At 31.0% G+C, this 18,240-nt stretch overlaps 1 protein-coding gene across 12 annotated transcripts in view; it reads right to left on the minus strand.

The window, feature by feature from the left end:
- Positions 1 to 6,827: 6,827 nt before the first annotated feature.
- Positions 6,828 to 18,240, minus strand: part of mmd (disintegrin and metalloproteinase domain-containing protein mind-meld) — a 750,004-nt gene continuing 738,591 nt past the window's right edge. For 9 of the 12 annotated variants that reach the window (XM_081739572.1, XM_081739577.1, XM_081739571.1 and 6 more), the window contains one exon: positions 6,828 to 10,084. In XM_081739572.1, coding sequence (XP_081595698.1) covers positions 9,787 to 10,084 — 298 coding nt within the window. In that variant the 3' untranslated portion in view covers positions 6,828 to 9,786. The remainder of the gene's footprint in view (positions 10,085 to 18,240) is intronic. The other 3 variants (XM_081739583.1, XM_081739578.1, XM_081739581.1) reach the window with 1 other exon arrangement.

An 18,240-nucleotide genomic window follows, 5' to 3' on the forward strand; every position in this document is an offset into this window, starting at 1 on the left:
AACAATATTGCCAATTTAGAATGTTAATTTATGAAGACTATGATTTCCCTAGTTTCCCTTCACAGAGGCCTCATCCGATTAGTTATAGGTGGAAATGAAAAATTCTTTTTTTCTGCTCCATAGTTTCTAAGTTACTCCAAGTAAACAAACTGAAAATTAACGACAGAACATCCATACGTATGAGTTACAAATCAATTTACATGTTTTGAAAAAAAAAAAAAAAAAAAAAAACTTTGGTTACATCTGGCAACACTCTGTGGTTCCTAGTGTACTTCAATCGTCGCTTCCTAGTTTAAAAAATATATGCATGAACAAAGCTTAATTTTGGTACAACCATTATTTGTGTATCACTTCAGGTTCAAAAGTTCTACTATCCAAAACTCCGGGTTGCATTGTATATTGGACACCCTGTATAAATATGTGCACTTAGTCCAACAAACATTCGTGTGTTGACATCGCTTTATATTGTTATTATTTGTGCCTCGTCTTCTAAAGCATGAAACGACACATGTGCAAGATCCACAGAATGCTACTTCAGATCAGTGTTCATAGTTTGAGGGAAACTTCGTAGGGGAATTCAGCAAAAAAGGGAAAGAAAGGAATTTACTTCGATAAAACGTGAAAATTCAGGGAAATTCTTCTCCTGACAGATTAACCAATATAAATGCTTATTTTTTTATTTGTTCTTCAGAAAGAAACCAATAAACCAGTAATAACTGTGTGTGTGTACGTGTGTGCATATACTTGTTTAAAGTAGCGTTGTTAGCTGGCTCATAATTTCCAGTCATTGTTGGCTGGGTGTATTTGTGTACATTTTTTGTTAAAAAAAAAGAAAGAAAATAAAATGAAAATAGAAGCGAACAACAAATGTAGTTGACACTTCCTTTAATACAGCTAAGTTAATCTTATCACATAATTTCTGTCATAGGAATTAGACACTCAACACACTAGGGAAAATTTGATAAGAAATGGGAAAATTTTGTGGCAGTCGAGGGGAATTTTCTTACAGAAACCTACGAACACTGCTTCAGATTTGAAATCTCAAATGACATAAACTCAACACCGTCAATTATGTGGTGAGATGATTGAAAATTGACTTTGCAAAATAAAAAAAAAAAATAAATAAATAAAAATAAAAATAAAAATAAAAAAAGTGATCGGTTTGTATGTACTCTGTGAGATGAATTGCAAGATGAACGTAAATATGAAATTCCCCAAAATTGTTCTTAGCCTTACACATTTTTCTACACGAATAAAAATTAGCAGCCATCAGATACGTTTCTTTCGTTATTCGTCAATGTGTATATTTGATATTCTTTAAACTTTTGAAAAATCAACAGTCCTACAATACTGTATGAGCATATTATTAAGGGCAGGGATGCAAACAACCACTAACCCGGGGCGAGTGGTTCATCGGTGCGAGCGAGTATTTAATATCATATCAAAGGTAAGTAAATGATTTCTATTGTGGGATGTGGGCTAGTAGTTTTTTTTTTTTTTTCTTGGGCGAGTAAAACTTTGTTGCTTATTTGCATCCCTTAACTCTTTTAGGACTACTTTTTGAGTAGATTTTAAACTTTCACTCAAACAGCTACTGCTTCCTTACTATTTATCGTAGGATCATGGTTCGTACCTCGTTTTTTTCTCCAGGATAGATCATAATTTCCAACGGTACCACTCACTTGTCCGTATTATACACCAGAAACGGGAAAATCGAAAAAAAGGGAGATTTTTCGAAAATAATTTGAAACTTTATGCCCCTCTGACCCGGGCCTGGGTTCACAGAGAGATCTGAAGTTTCTTTTAAAAAATACGTTGTTAAGTAAATAATACGTGTGCATAATTTTATTCTTGTATCTTGAAAACTAAGATCGGGATAAATTTTTGAAAGTCTGAAGGTGACCTATTTTTTTTCATATATGTATATACATACATATATAAAAATACTTCAAAAATGTACTGCGTCATTTCTATTTGACCTAGAGTCATGGTTCAAACCCCATTTTCTTTAGTATAAGAAGTCCTTTCTAACGGTATCACTCATATGTCCATATCATACATCTGAACCGGAAAATTATTGAAGAACACGGAAGATTTTTGAAAATTCCTGCAAAACACTTGCCGCTCTGGCCCAGGTCTGCGTTGACGTAGGGATCTGAATTTTTTCTAAAAATACATTGTTATGTACATAATACGTGTGCAAAAGTTCAATCTTGTATATTGAAAACAAAGGACGGAAAAAATTGTTGAAAGTCTGAACTTAGGCTCTCTCTATACACACACATGTATATGCATATTATAAAAATTTACTGCGTCATTACTATTTGCCCTAAAGTCATGGTTGAAACGTTATTTTCTTCAGTATAAGAAGCTATTTTCAATGGTACTACTCACATGTTCGTATCTTATACCCAGGGGTGCCCACAAGGGGGGGCTATGACGCAAACTGCGTCATTGAAATATTTGGGGGGGGTAAAAATCTATATAAATATGTTTGAGGGTGTGTAAAAATTAATCGAAAAGTTTTTTTTTTTCATGGAAGAACACTTACGGATAGACAATTGAGGGGGGGTGCGTCATGGACTTGAGGGGGGTTGGGCAGCACTGTTATACCTGAACCGGAAAAATCGGGAAAAGCCGGAAATTTTTCTGAAAAAATCACCCCTTTGGAACACTTGCGCCCCTTGGGCCCGGCCCCAGTATCACGTAGGGATCTCATAAAAATATGAGAAATACCTGAAGATACACACAATCTGTATGCAAAGTTCCAATCTGATATCATGAAAACTAAAGGCGTGAAAAAGTTTTGAAATTTGTCTTAAGAAAAAATAAAAAAAAAAGTCACGTCCCTCCGTCCCCACTTAGCGCCGCCAAGTTGACAACGCGGTTCCAAAATGCATCTGAGGTATTCTTTGGTCCATACTTAACTTGACTAATGAAAAGAACCGGTTTAAATACCTGTTATAGAATCTAAATAAGCGGTCAAAGACGATATTACGCCATTGTAACAAAAGTTACCAAAAATATTAAAAGGGTTAAAGAACACACAGAAATAGAACCAGAAAATACTTCATCCAGTATTTCAGAATAGCAATAGCAATCTTGTTATGGCAACAACAACTTGATTATGTTTAATGGCATAACAACGAAACTTCAGTTGTTCACCTCTGTGTCCACACACGCACACAGAAGTCAAACTTATGGAACTTGACCATCTTACAGGATAGTAATAATACATTACTATTTCTACGTGGTTTCATACATATGTTGCGAAATTAATCAATGGCAGGTATTAAACATGTGGTAGGTGTAGATATCTAATTTTAGAAGTTTATTATAGTTAACGACTCTGTATGTTCATCTGCCAGGTCGTCTGTGTATGAACAAGTCATCAGACCAAAAACAGTATGGAAAAAGGAAAACTTTTTGGATCAAAAGATTCAATATATTTCAATCAAAAATTTTCTCGTAGACCTTATATCTGGAGAGCCAAACTAAAACTATCAGTTAACTCAGTATGATGTGCTTATTCCGTAGAAAATACTAAAACTCGATTTAGGGCCGTTCAAAAAATTTGTGGTCCCTGATGAAAAACCTAATTATTGGCCAAGATCGCAATCTTTTGATCCATTGTTGGTTTCTCTAAAATTATTGTTTAAATATAGTTGTGGTGTTTGAAGAAAAGATTTAATCTTCACACTTATTCATGTTAAAACCGGAAATAGCATTATATCTTATTGGAACCGGAACTGTCCTGATTCCTCTATTGACACCGGAAGATTTACCACTTCGATTTTTTAAGTATTGTATACCTAGTTTAGAAACTATTATAATTTCATAGAATTACACACAACTCACTTTTCTTTTGTACGAATGTTGGATATTGAGAATATAAACCGAGTTAAAATATCAAATTTCTAAACTCCATTGTGATTGTTAAGTCTATTGGAAAATATGATGTGATACTCGTCTAAGCACTTTTTCGAGATAAAACCCTTTGAAGAAAGTAAAGTTTTTAATCCTTTGTAACTTTGTTCTTAATTATTATTAGAAATACGTTATATCACAAACATAGTATTTGACGCTATGATATTTACGATGTACATCGACACATCCGTCTAACTGTTGTAAAGACCTCCAAATTTCGGATATTTACGGATGTTTCATGATTCTACAGCGTTTCTATATTGTAACACTGATTAATACATATAAAAATAGAAAGCATGGAACCAGTTTCCATTTAACACGCAGATCTGAAATATGTAATATAAGCTGACGTAATGCCTTTGAAAAATATAACTTTACGTTGAGTTGGCAACAATGATTATCGGGTTGCATTATGGAGAATGTCACACAATGTTATTCATGTCGATATTTGTGAATTCAAGAGTATCGGGTCGTATTGTGGAGAATGTCACACAATGTTTTCATGTCGATATTTACGTATTCAACATAATCGGGTGGTATTGTGGAGAATGTCACACAACGTTTTCATATCGATAGTTGCGTGTGAAAAATTTCATCGAATCTCATCTACCAGTTTAAGAGTTACAAGAATATTTTAAGATAAATAGTCCAATCTGTATATCTGCACTATGTGAAGTTGTTGATTTTGAGTCTCCACGTGTTTACTAAAATATGTGTATCTACTCAACATTCACCCATGCCATGTAATCAATGAGAGATTTTAAGCTTGTATGCGTGTATTTTATCTTACATCTTATTTCGGAAAGCGCCGGACTTTACGGACATTTTGTATTAAGACAACATCAAGTAGACAAGTTATTTTCGTTAAAAATAGAAAGCACGGAACCAGTTTCTTAAGTGGTGAAAACTTGAAACAACTACGGTATAAAAATAGCAAAATATGAATTTTCCAAAAGAACGGGAAAAAGTGTCCAACAAGAAACATAGCAAATTTGAATACCCGTCGAATCGAAGGTGTAAAACCTAATGATGGTTGAAATCTATAGCAATCAATAAATCGAATACATTTGGAATAGAAATCACATAGAATGAACAGAAGTTAAACAGAATATTTACTTTTTAAAATTTTATTTTTATCAATAACATTACATAACAATTTCTTTAAAAATGAATTATCTTTGACGGTACAGTAGATTTTTTTTGCCTCTGGTGTTACCGTCACACGTTTCAAACGTACTGACTTTCGTGTAATTTAACTTTTTTTTAGCTATACCCTCTATTATCTGCATACAACTCCCATGTTTTTTTTTTTTCAAATAATAAATAATACTCATAATAATAATGATAATAATAATGATAATAAAAAACCTGCTTCTTTTTTTCTTCTTCTTCTTTTAAATATTCACACACTAAGTTACATGTACCCATGATTCAACCTATCATCACATGCTTCCATGAGCAAATGGTTCAATTAGATATTTAAGTTTGAAAAGTGCAGTCTAAATATTTAAGTGTCCTTTTTTCTCCTTCTTCAAGGTAAAGTAAATAGAGGGGGGTGGATTGGAAAAGGGTTTAGGTGTGGGATATCATATAAGTGGATTCAAAGGGTAGAATGTGTCATTTAAAAAAAGAATTTGGCACGTTTAATGAATGAATGAATGGTACACATTTTGTCAGAAACAACGAAGCTGCTTTTTACCCCACTTTTTTTCTTTTTTTCTTAAAAAAAAAGCACCTAAAGAATTAGAAAGTAATCAGTATAAAGAAGATAACAATTATGGTTCAACATGAAACTGGTGAAATTTAAAAGACATTTATACTTGAAGATCTCAAAACATTTTCTCTTTTTTTTCTTTCTTTTAAATCTAGATTAGAAGAAAAATAAACCTTTATTGAGTACGTGGAAACATTTCATATATATATGCATGTATATATATATAGATATATAATCTACATTTTCAAAACATTCGTATATTTTTATTCTTTTTAAAAAAATCATTTAGACATTTCAATTTTGTAACACCATACATTTGATGTTACACTCATTTGTTTCAATTCTCTCCATTTATATATATATATATTTGACATATATACATATTATATTAATATTCAACCAAAATAAAGTAAAATAAAAATATTGGTATCATATTTGCATCTTTTTATCTTTTAAGTAGATCTTGATTTTCGAAATTAATTGAAGAAAACACATTTTAATAATGTAAAACTAATGAACGTAAATATATACCGTATTTATTAAGAAAAAAACTTACTGGATACTTGTATGTTTTGATTGTGCACACGACGCTTTTTATTATTTTATTGTTTTGGCGTATGCAGGTTTTTTCTGCTTTTTTTCTTTTACATGTGGTATTTTTGTACATGTGCGTAGGAAAATTTGTGCTTACCATTATTTTAATATGAAAACCAGACGAATTTGTTTTTTCAGCAAGAAAAATTACCTCTTTTTTTTTCGTAAATTTATTATTACCGTCATCATTAATTTAAGATCTACAAAATTTCGGAAAATATAGAACGAATAATAATAACATAATAATCATGATAATTATTATTTCTTCAAGTAAGAACGTTTCTGATTAGTGAGACATGTCAATGGCAGTGATTTTCATTTCAAACATAATATTTGTCAAAGGAAATAAGCGAGTATTTTATATTTATCCTACCTAGACACAATCTAAATAAAATAAGTCCTGTGCACAAATTTATTGTTTTAAGAGCATCTTGCTTGAGAAAAAAAAGTTACGTCATAGAGTATTACAATAATTAAAAATCGAAGCATTTATATAACAACTCAAATTGAGTAATAATGAAATGTAGAACCAACTACCCACTTGTAGAATATAAGATCACACAATATGAATATGTGTTCCTTATTGGAGGTTTTTCTTTTTTTCTTTTTTTTTAGAAGTTGTGGGCATATTGCATGTTTTTTCCCTATATAATTTTCAATACATATTCATACTGTTAATAAACTAATATCACTTATATATTTTTTTTTCAAACTATATTTTTTCTTATTTTTTCTCGCAAATGGAACTAGTACTTGAACACTATAGATTTATGGGTGGTGAAAAACTTTTTTTTTTTTTAGATAAAACAATGTATTTTTAAATGTCAATCCTAAACTTTGTAAAAACAATGTTATCTACATTGTAATATTTTTAACAACACCAGTATACACACTTCAATACTTTAAAGGCCTTATTTCTCCTTGTCAACTAGCATGATCTTTTGTTTACTTTATCTACCATACTACACTGAATTTTCTATCTGTATATTTTCTTTTGAAATTTCTTTTCTTCTTTTTTTTTGTTTACTTGAAAGTTCACAAATTTTATTTTTTTTTGAATTGTGATTCGAATGAAAAGAGTATATTTAGTTGAAAACGAATGTTCCATTAATGTTGTTTTTATTTGCCACATCCCAGGATTAATTGCTACTATCTATGAGCGAGACTTCAAAATGTAAAAAGAAACTTTTTTTTTTTTACTGGTTCAAAACATGTTTGTTTCTTCTGTATATTAGTTTTATTTTTTTTTAAAGTTGTTGCTCGTGCATTGTTTTCGCTGTTATATGTAAAAAAAAAAAAAAAATCAAGATCATTTTTACTCACTCAGAAAGCTACAATAATCTCAATAGAAAAACCCATTACATCTACCTTTATCCACATAGTTCTTAATTTCATTTTGTCTTGGCGTGTGTATCTTAGGCCATGCATTTAAACACTCCTAACTATATTATTTTAAGTAAAAATAAAATTTACAAACTTAATAATAAATTTGAAAAAAAAATCAAGATCCTTAGCGAAACATACTTGAAACTTAGTAAATGTTCACATTTATACATAAGATATATACACATATACATATACAAAAACACTCATACACGCACAGATACGTCATATACATATCATAGGATACTCAAATTATTTGAATATTAAACAACAGAAGGGTATTCTCAAGTTTACATGTCAAAATATATTATGTTTCTAATTTTTTGCATACTTTTGACCACTTAATATCCTTATTTCAAATGGAGTGAAACGAGAAAACAAATTTGCAGTAATAACATGACAGAATCTTCAACACATGTGACAGAAATTAACCCAAATAGGTTTATAGTAAACCCAAATGGTTTTTGGGAATTTCTTTCTAAAGTATATATGTGATAAATTTGAAAAAAAAAAAGTGATGATTTTAATTAATTCTTTCTTTCATCATAAGTGGTTTGTAATAATAAAATGTTACCTATTATTTGTAATTACACTACACGCCACACCATAGCTACGACCAGTTCCATTTTTTCTATGCGTATGAGGGAGGATGCTGGAAACACACCATTACTAGAAACATACATACCGGTACTGAGAAATATGTAATTGTAACAGAAATTTGCCAATTCAATATATGTGTGATACTAGGTGAAATATTTCATTCACATTTAGATCATAGAAGAATAGAAGTTTCAGGAAAACATAATTTCTGTGTCTGATTTGTAACATGGTTGTAGAGAGAGTGATGCTAAGAATGAGCGCACAATTAAAGGAAAAGAGGTATTCTTCCATCCATATGCAACATACAATATTTTTTCTTGGTTGAGCAAAATGTGAAATTTGAAGTTTTCCCCTCCTCTCTCATTAAGTATTTAATAACATGTTATAATAACTCAGTAACTCGTGCTTAAAATATATTGTTTGCACCAAAGATACCTTTAAACCCTTTGTGGTGCAACAATATTAAATAAACAAACAAATACAAATCATTAAAAAGCCGCATATTACTTTTATTATGGGTATAGATTTGTTATATATGTTCTGTTAGTTGTAACTAATTCACATTATCTAGTTAACAAATCTCGTTGATAACTTGTTATGTATTATAAAACATACATATATATGTGTGTGTGTATGTATAGAAAAAATTGTAAATACATATTTTATGATAACTGGATACATTACTTCTCTAACTGACTTCAATTTTTTATATGTATAAATATATTTATATTTGACATGCAAAAACAATGCACACCAAACAACAACTTGAAAGTTCGATTTGAGATGTGGATTAGTAAGTTTGACAATAGTTTGTGTTGTTAATTTTGTTCATTATTATTATTATTTAGTGAAATATATTTTAATTTATTAATTATTATTATTATTTTTCAAAATTGTCTCCTGTGAAGAGATTATAATAATCTTGAAGGTTATTGTTTGTCTTGGTAATAATAATAATAATAATAATACTTCGTGTTATCTCGATTTTCTCTTCTTCTTCTTCTTTTTCTTCTTCAAGAATTTTAAAATAAAAACCAGAAACACTCACAAACTATACACTATCACTGAAAGAATTCTTGCAAGAAAACACACATGCCACAAAAATTTTCTTTTTTTTTTCAATTCCTCAATTTGTCTGTAGGTTTTCTTTCTTTTTTGGGAGGGGGATTTTTTTTCTATTTTGAAATTTCAAGTTTTTTTCTTTTTGTCTGTTTCCCTTAAAAACTAATGACACACATTCAGTTATAACATTCTTTTTTTTTTACTTTTGATCTGACATATTTTTCACACTGCTGCGTTTTTTTTCTTTTTTTTTTTCAACGTGTGCCGCCTAAAGAGAATACTATTTGGACTATGTGAATTTAATGTGTTATGAATATTTAATGTATGTGTGTTAATGTATGTTTCGTGTTGAAATCAGTCTTGTTTAAAACTGTTTTTTTCATCTTAAATAGCATTCAATTCACCTATATGTATATATATATATATATCTGTTAATATATATATATATGCACTGTATATGTTTTTTCAAATAATATATTTTATATAACATTAGCACACTTTTTTTCTCAGTGTTTGTACTCAGGATATCGTTTCGGTCGCAATAATGATTCTTCAGTGTCTTTCGAAGAATCACGCGATTCTTCACTAACTGAGCGACGAGGCAAAGAGGCATTGTCCTCAAAAGAGCCAGGATACGATTCCTCGGAGGGTGGGGAGGGGTAATATTCACACGATTGGCGATTCATTGTTTTCTCATGTGCAGCATTCAAGTTCCGATCATAGGAGAAGTCCCTTTTCACTGTTACTGGGAGTGCTTCTTCACTTGCAGAACGAACCAAATGTTGAGCTTGGGCAAACTCATCACTGAAAAAATAATCACAATTTTTTTTTAAAAGAAGCTAATAGATACACATAATTTATAATTAAAATTTAAATCTTACCTTCAGCTTTCCAAGGCACAAATTTCAAAATCTATTGATAAATTTTGGGCAACAAATTTAACAAATTTATGCCCATTTTCACGACAAGAAGGAAATAACTAAAATTACGTTACAAAGCATTTACATAAGGACATTTAAAAAATGTCAGAATTTTGTACAAATTCTAAAAATAAAAAACGTCTGAAATTTATATAAATGCTAAAAGGTACGTAGCAGTTTCCGGTTGTGCAGACAAAGAAACAATTTTTTTTATGGCTTCTAAAGAGCTGTGAATAAGCTGCGTTTTTGTCACGTGAGAAGTATGCTGAATCTATAGTCGACATTTTATTCACGAAAATGCCTATCCGGTTTGTCATAAGGACCAAACTGTGTCACGTGATCAAGTCAAAAGTCACGTTGGGTGCTAAATCGATTCTGGAGATTTCAAATTCAGATGTGAGACATTTTAAGCACGTAACCTCCGCGTGGGGCGCACTAGGTAATTCGAAGAAGATGCATATACTTTATCATTATTATTAATTTTACTCAACTTGACTTTTGACAATGTTCTGTCCATAGTTACCTTCCTTGCTATACATCGTTTTTAAGCTTTTAAATTATGTATTTCCAATAAGCTTTCAATTAGACATCTTATTACAGTTTTTGAGATATGTGGACGAATTAATTTTTTTCATTGATTTATCATTGACTTTAGTTTCATGTTTCGTGAGTTTTTTTTATTATGTTCCATCCACTTTAGGACAATTTGCTTTCGAAATATAAAATCTGCATAGTCTCTTCTATATTTGAGCTGAATTTCAGCCATCTTTCCCAAAGTTTTTTCACAACATTGCATCCGAATAGGCCCTTTAGATGAATGTTACTGATTCATCTTCATTCCTTTTTTCTTCTTCTTTCTTTTCCAATCTGTCTTATTATCGTGAGTTATACTTGATGTTTAACTTCATTAATTTGCTGTCAAAGCTCATACGTGGTCTAGTGTATGGTTTGAGCTTGAGCATGTGTGTACAGTTGAAAAAAGTACTGCTCACAAAAACTACAATTAGTATTTCTTGTGCTCTGGACTGTACATACCTCTCAGCTAGTCTACTGAATTTATGACTATTGTGATCGTATAGGAGGCACTAATTTAGGCCATTGGTGAACTTTCAATGCTTAGTTGCTACATGTGCAGCGTATTTAAACTGGACAATGAGTTAGAATTTTAACAATTTGTAACTTTCTCCATAACAATAATGAAACGATAGCTAGTACGTCGTAGCTCAATATTTTGCGCGTCAATGGGTCAAATTAAATCCTGCGAACTCTAGAAATCAATGTTGTCACATTGTGAAAATACATATCGTATACTAAGAACAGGTATGTACTTTTTGTTTAATAAAGGTTTCTATCATTCTTATTTTTCTTGATTTATTTTGAACCTAGATTTTCTTCCTAATGAAATATGACTCGATTTTTTCCTAGGGGCCGCGGTGGCTCAGTGGTAGAGCGTTCACCTTTGGTGCTAGGGGTCTCGGGTTCAAACCTTGCTCCCGCCAAGTGAACTTTGTGGTGGACAAACACCGTGTGCGTGGGTTTTCTCGGGGTTCTCCCGTTTCCTTCCATTTTCTTCATTCCGCCATTTCATTCATCTCTCATCATCACCGTCTCCTTTAGCCTAACCGGCATAACCGTCGGACGTAAAACTCAAAAATTTCATTTCATTTCATTTCGATTTTTTCCTGAGTTTATATTAGACCTATGTTATATGAAAATCCTAACTTTACCCTGGATTATAATTACACACACTCAATTGTCAGTTTGCTTACCCTGGATTGTTTTTAAATATTTGTTTTAACATTGCTATATCTAATATCAGACTTTTGTTAGAGTTAAAAAGAATTTAATAAAGAATTGAATTGAATTTAATAAATTTAATTTTTATTTCTAGCTCTTAAATGATTGTTCAATATTTTTCCTGAGGCCACGGTGGCTTAGTGGTAGAGCGTTCACCCCTGGTCCATGGGTCCTTGGTTCGATCACAGCTCGCATCAAGTGAGCTTTCTGGTGGACAAACACCATGTTCGTGGATTTCTCGGGGTTTCTCCCTTTTCCTCCTACTTTCTTCATTCCACCATTTTCTTCATTTCTCATAATCACCGTCTCCTTTATCCTAGTCGGATAGACGTGGGACGTAAAACTTAGAGATTTCATTTCATTTCACTTTTATATCTTTTTCCTAAAGAGATGGGAGAAACTATAGTTATACTAAATCTAGGCTTATGTCTTAAGAAATCGGCCATGTCAATGTTGTGAGAGATGAGATCTGTGAGTTTTACGTCCCACGGTTATGGCGGTTAGGCTAAAGGAGACGGTGATTATGAGAAATGAATGAAATGGTGGAATGAAGAAAGTGGGAGGAAACGGGAGAACCCCGAGAAAACCCACGCACACGGTGTTTGTCCACCACAAAGTTCACTTGGCGGGAGCAGGGTTTGAACCCGAGATCCCAAGCACCAGAGGTGAACGCTCTACCACTGAGCCATCGCGGCCCCCTGTCAATGTTGTAGAAAAGTCTACCAGTAGTTCCTTTAGTGTACAGATCTAATCTAATGTATTTGCTCACCACAAGAGTCCAATCCCCAGAACTAGGTATACTCTAGGAGCGTCTCTTTATGGCAACATGCTATTTATTTAGTAGAAATTACACTACAGATTATGCACGAATGAGAGATTCTTATATCTTTAGAAGTGGAGGAATTTTTTTGAGATTATTTGCCACAGGTCAGAAGTTCTCTTTATCTTGAGCGTGCAAGTGATCCTCGGACGTCCCTCATAATCAGCATCTTGCACGAGTTAAGAATAAACGTTTTCGATGTTCTATAGATCTTTTCAATCTGAACTCATGGGTTTTGGATAAACTCTTTCAAGAAACTGCTTATACTAGTTGTTACCAAATTCTATTGTACTTAAAACATTAAAATCTATTCGTCTTCGAAACAAATAACATAGATAATCCAGTCAAATAATGACTAACTGTCGTATACTTTGTATTTCAAGATTCCGTATTATCATGGGCTACATCTCTCTGTGTATTGTCGTCTTTCTGTCATAACAAAAAGCTAGATGAGAGTATATTTCAATATCAGTTTCATATTAACAGATGGTGTGGCTATCGCATAGCATAATTTTTAGGTTTCCAAAAGATATTGTTGTGTCGATTTTCTCGATGTCTCACCCTTTAACACTTTTTTTTTCATCAAATGCTACTAATATTGAAGAATTTCTTCATTTTGCTTATTTAAACTTAGACTTAAGACCTACTTGCAAAACGTAAAGACACACAGATACTTAAGGGCCTGACATACTAAAAACAAAATTCAAAATTTACCATTTTTTCTTTTGCTTGTTTTTCGTAAGTGAAAAGAGATAATGAAATGCAACTTACCACAATCATAGATAATGTTATTCTACAACTGAAAATATAAACTTAAATAATTTTCAGCGTTGCCATTCACAGAAATTACAGTGTTGCCAGAATGACATTTCCCCTAAAATCTAAGTTAAGGCAGCGACAAGAGGAACAAACTCACCTGCATTTGATTACATATCATGTTGTCTTGGAATTCTGTGTACTACTTTTAAACTAATGGTTGTATTTAATTTGTAATAAACAAAATAGTTTTTACATGCAGTTATTAAAATTAAATAATAATACTATTTAAAAAGTAGTTCACAGGATACCAAACCAACATGATACATAATCAAATGTAGTTGAGTTCGTTCCGCTAGTCACTGCCTTAACTTAGATTGTGGAGGAAATATTATTCTGGCAACACTGTAATTTTTATGGATGGCAACACTAAGAATTCTTCAGGTTCAGATTTTTTGTTGTAGAATAACATTATCTATGACTGGGTAAGTTTCAGTTCATTATCTTCTTTCACTTGTGAAAAAAAAGCAAAAAAGCAAAACAAAATGGTATATTTTGAACTGTCAGGTTCTTAAGACCTATTTGCAAAACATAAAGACAGACAGATATTTAAATCAATGACAAGTAATGGTTAAATTTGCCCTACTGATCAATTTCTCTATATAATATGATGTTAATTTTTATTGTTTACGGTGTAATGTTCACAATGTGTAACTTAAATCTTATTTTAACTAATTTTAAAAATACGTATTTTCTACGAGAAGTGATTCAAATATACGTATTCTAGATCTCTTCTTTCACGCAGTTATCTTGCTAATTTATATACTTATCACACATAACACATTTTATTTCAGTAACTGTGTGTAAAATTTATTTATCTGCTGCGCTGACTAAATATCCAAACTAAACTTATGCTCATCCTAAACTTTCTTTGATTTTACTTAAAGTTACCTTTATTTGGCATTAATTTAAAACTTACTTAGTAATCTGAGAAAAAAATGACTTATTATAGTCCACCTATATAATAAATATTTGTCTACTAGATCATATTATTTCTTATTTGAAAGATGCGAGCACATTGTTAAGAACCTAATTAGGAAAGAAGTGCGGTGGGAAACGCTTAAGTTTTAAAATTGTACTCAACAAATTCTATTGGTAGTCGTAAATTAAAGATCGCTTCCCTGAAATGTGCTTAAGTTATTTAGTAAATATAATGGATACAATTAATCTGTTGATTTACGTAGCATCCGTTAAATTTAGAAAACATTTTTCAATTCTCACTATGTAAGCCTTCAATTAAATTCATAAATTCTATATAATTCTGTATTCATTCATTAATCCTCTAATTAAACTAATAAATTCTATATCATTTTGTATTGATTCATTAATCCTTTAATTTATCAAATAAATCTTACATAATTTTGTATTGATTCATTACTAAGTAATGTCAATTTAATAAACTTGCATCAATATTTGGAGGTAGAAACATGCATTATTATTATGTGGTAGTCTTGTGAAATACCTGTAGTGGTACACAAAGATTACCAAATTATCTTGTAAACACACTTTAATTTGTAAAACTTGACATTTTTTTTTGTAAAAATGGACAATTTACTGTAAGTTTGAAATATTGTTAGTTGCAAGTATACATTTATCAACTTTTCAACGCTCTAGAACTACAGAATTAAGTAAGATTAATTTCAAAGCATACAGAAATCTTTATCAGTATTATTTTCAAGAAAACATTACAAAAACACAGTTAATACGACAAATATCCATATTTAAAATAAAGCAAGGAAAACATAACACAATGCAGTGCATGCAAGGAATAAGTTTCAACATCATAAAAAAAAATATAATAGAAAATGCAACAAATACCAGGATTTTCATAAATGCTAATTTTCTGTTACCACATCTACTTTAACACATACATTACGGTAGATACAAGATCTTGAACTACTTAGTGATACGTTTCAGATATGCACACCTACCGTTCTAAGAGAAGACCATCAATGGATGTTTTTCAATAAGTGTAAGCATAGCAAACTTAGTGTTTTCACGATTCGAGGTCGTAATGTAGTTTTTACCTATTTTTCAGTTTATCAAGCCAATAAAGTGTAAAATTATTATCGTAAAATTACACATAACATTGTTATAGAGACAGCCATCATAACTTACATTTCAAACTTAGAAACGATAAACACGGTAAACTAAATAAATAATATACCTATAATCTGAACATAAGTTTTAAAGTTCTGTGGAACAATAGTCCCAAGATATTCAATATTTCTGTTTTTAGATTGTATCTAATATTTAATCTAGTATTCACTTACTAAATATTAATTCATTCTAACTGTAATTTTGTTCATTACCACTGCGTAATTGAAATCTTTATATATCTTTATAAACTTTGGTTAATTATTTCAATCTATTATTTATGTATTTTAAAAAAGTAATCTATAATACTTTTCCATAATGTATTTTAGAGACTAATACGGAAGAGTGTTTCCATTTTTAACTCAGTTTATTTTAAGTGTAATGTAGAATGTCTATATCAATGTAATTTCAAGGCTAAATGTAAGGGAAGGCTACCAATTTTAGCTCAATTTAAAGTCTAGTATATATATGTAATATCTTTATCAGTACATTTCAATTATTAAATGTATTAGTTTTAACTTAGTTTATTTTAAATTAAGTGTAGAGTATCTTTATCACTGTCTTTCAAAGGCTAGTAAATGTGAGAGAAGGCTTCAAGCTTTAATTCAACTCACTTTAAATGCAATTTAAATTATTTTTATCGGTATTTTAGGGGATAAACGTGAAAGAATTCTCCCAGGTTTATCTCAGTCTAGTTTAAATCTAGTGTAGAATATATCTATCAGTATATTTCAAGAGCAAATGAAGAAGTGAGTAAAGGAAAGTTATAGTAATATGTTGGTATAAAATCAAATATTGACGTAATTGAAGGTGTTAAGAACTCTTCTATGGTAGAAGTGAGTAGATGAAGATGTAGGAACTTACAGATTGACGTGAAAGAAGGTGTTAAGTACTCTTATATCGCAAAATATCAACGAATTTATCGATACTATCATTTTAACTAAGGCAAAAGTGAATAAAGGTACTAAATCATCAAAAACATCCTCTAGGTTTGCAAACAAAGTGTTACAAACCACAGAACTTTGTGTCCAAACGACGGACATAGTTACTTTTACTGTCGTGTCGCGAATGTACTATTCCCAGAGTTCTTTGCTTTGTTATCCAACCTTTGCCACAAACTGATACAGTTTTGGTGTAGATTTCGTAAATGCATGGATGAGAGGAAAAAGTACAGAAGATCTTGTAGTACACTGTAAAATGTACCTTGTCACTGTTTCACGACGCTGAAATTTAATATTAATCTTCACTACTCGAAGCATTGAACGCTCCCAAAATTGGTGGTAGTGCGAAATAAGGCATTTTTTAAATATGAAACTTGTGATATAAAGATGATCAATTTAGTTTATTATTCTTATTTGCTTAGCATCTTTATCCATTCATCTCCTCAAATTTAGATGAGGACTAAGAACTTTAATTTGCTTTGTTATACAGCAACAATCAATATAATTGTTTGCTGATATTATGTAACAGCTCTTGTATTTTTGTAGAAGTATTTTTTAAGCAATAGACTTTTCCATCTTCTTCTTCATAAGCTATTCAATAAATTAAATGCCCATGGACAATTTTTGACACTATTAAGGGACTACCTTACTGATCGCAAGCAAGTGTTGTTCTACCAGATTCAACATTCAAATTTGTTCCAGTTCTTTCAGGTGTACCTCAGGATAGTGTTTCAGGACTCGTGTTGTTTCGTCTTTATAGAGATGATCTTTCTGTCTCACAATTGTTTACCACCTACAGACTTTCTTCTTTTTGCCGGTGATTGTAAGTTTTTTCAAGATTTTTTTTTTTTTCAGAAATAATGCTCTACGGACTAAACAAACTCTTTCTAAACTCTACTGGTGTGCAACCTGCAATTTAACTCTAAACCCTTAAAAATGTTCCACAACGGGTATTCCTTGGAAGAAAAATAAAATTCACTACATGTATTGTATTAAAATAACATTCCTATTTATAGAGTTGATACCCATAAAGATCTTGGAATTTTGTCTGATGAGAAACTTAAACTTACTTTCGCTAATTATATCTTTGCTACTGTGAAGAGTGTTACGAGAATGTCAAGTATTTTGTACGGGCTTACTGAAATTGGTGATATCAAATTTCTCAGTATTTTCTTCAAAGTTTTTGTGTCACCTAAAATTGAATATTGTTCACCGATATGGAACATAGCTATTTTAAAATTTTTCTTGTTATTGTCATACAAAGAGTTCCTCTGGTGCGTATACTTATTAGAACTCAGCTCATTAACAAATTTACTATTAGACTCCATATACACGACGCATTGGAACTATTTACTATTTTCCCGCAAGTTTATAAATTGAAAAATTGACTTCAAACTTATGATTTCAGTTGTCGATTTTCATGAACCTTCTCGCCTTGTTTCAATTGTACAATGTTCCTTGTACTTAAAGCTCGCATCGTTGTACAATTGTTTACAGTATGATGTTGATATCTTTGATATTGATAAATATTTTAGAATAAAATTGATTGATGTTTGCCATTTATTAATA

This window comes from Thermobia domestica, chromosome 15 (genome assembly GCF_964235325.1).
Source record: "Thermobia domestica chromosome 15, izTheDome1.hap1.1, whole genome shotgun sequence".
In the NCBI taxonomy this organism is placed as follows: domain Eukaryota; kingdom Metazoa; phylum Arthropoda; class Insecta; order Zygentoma; family Lepismatidae; genus Thermobia; species Thermobia domestica.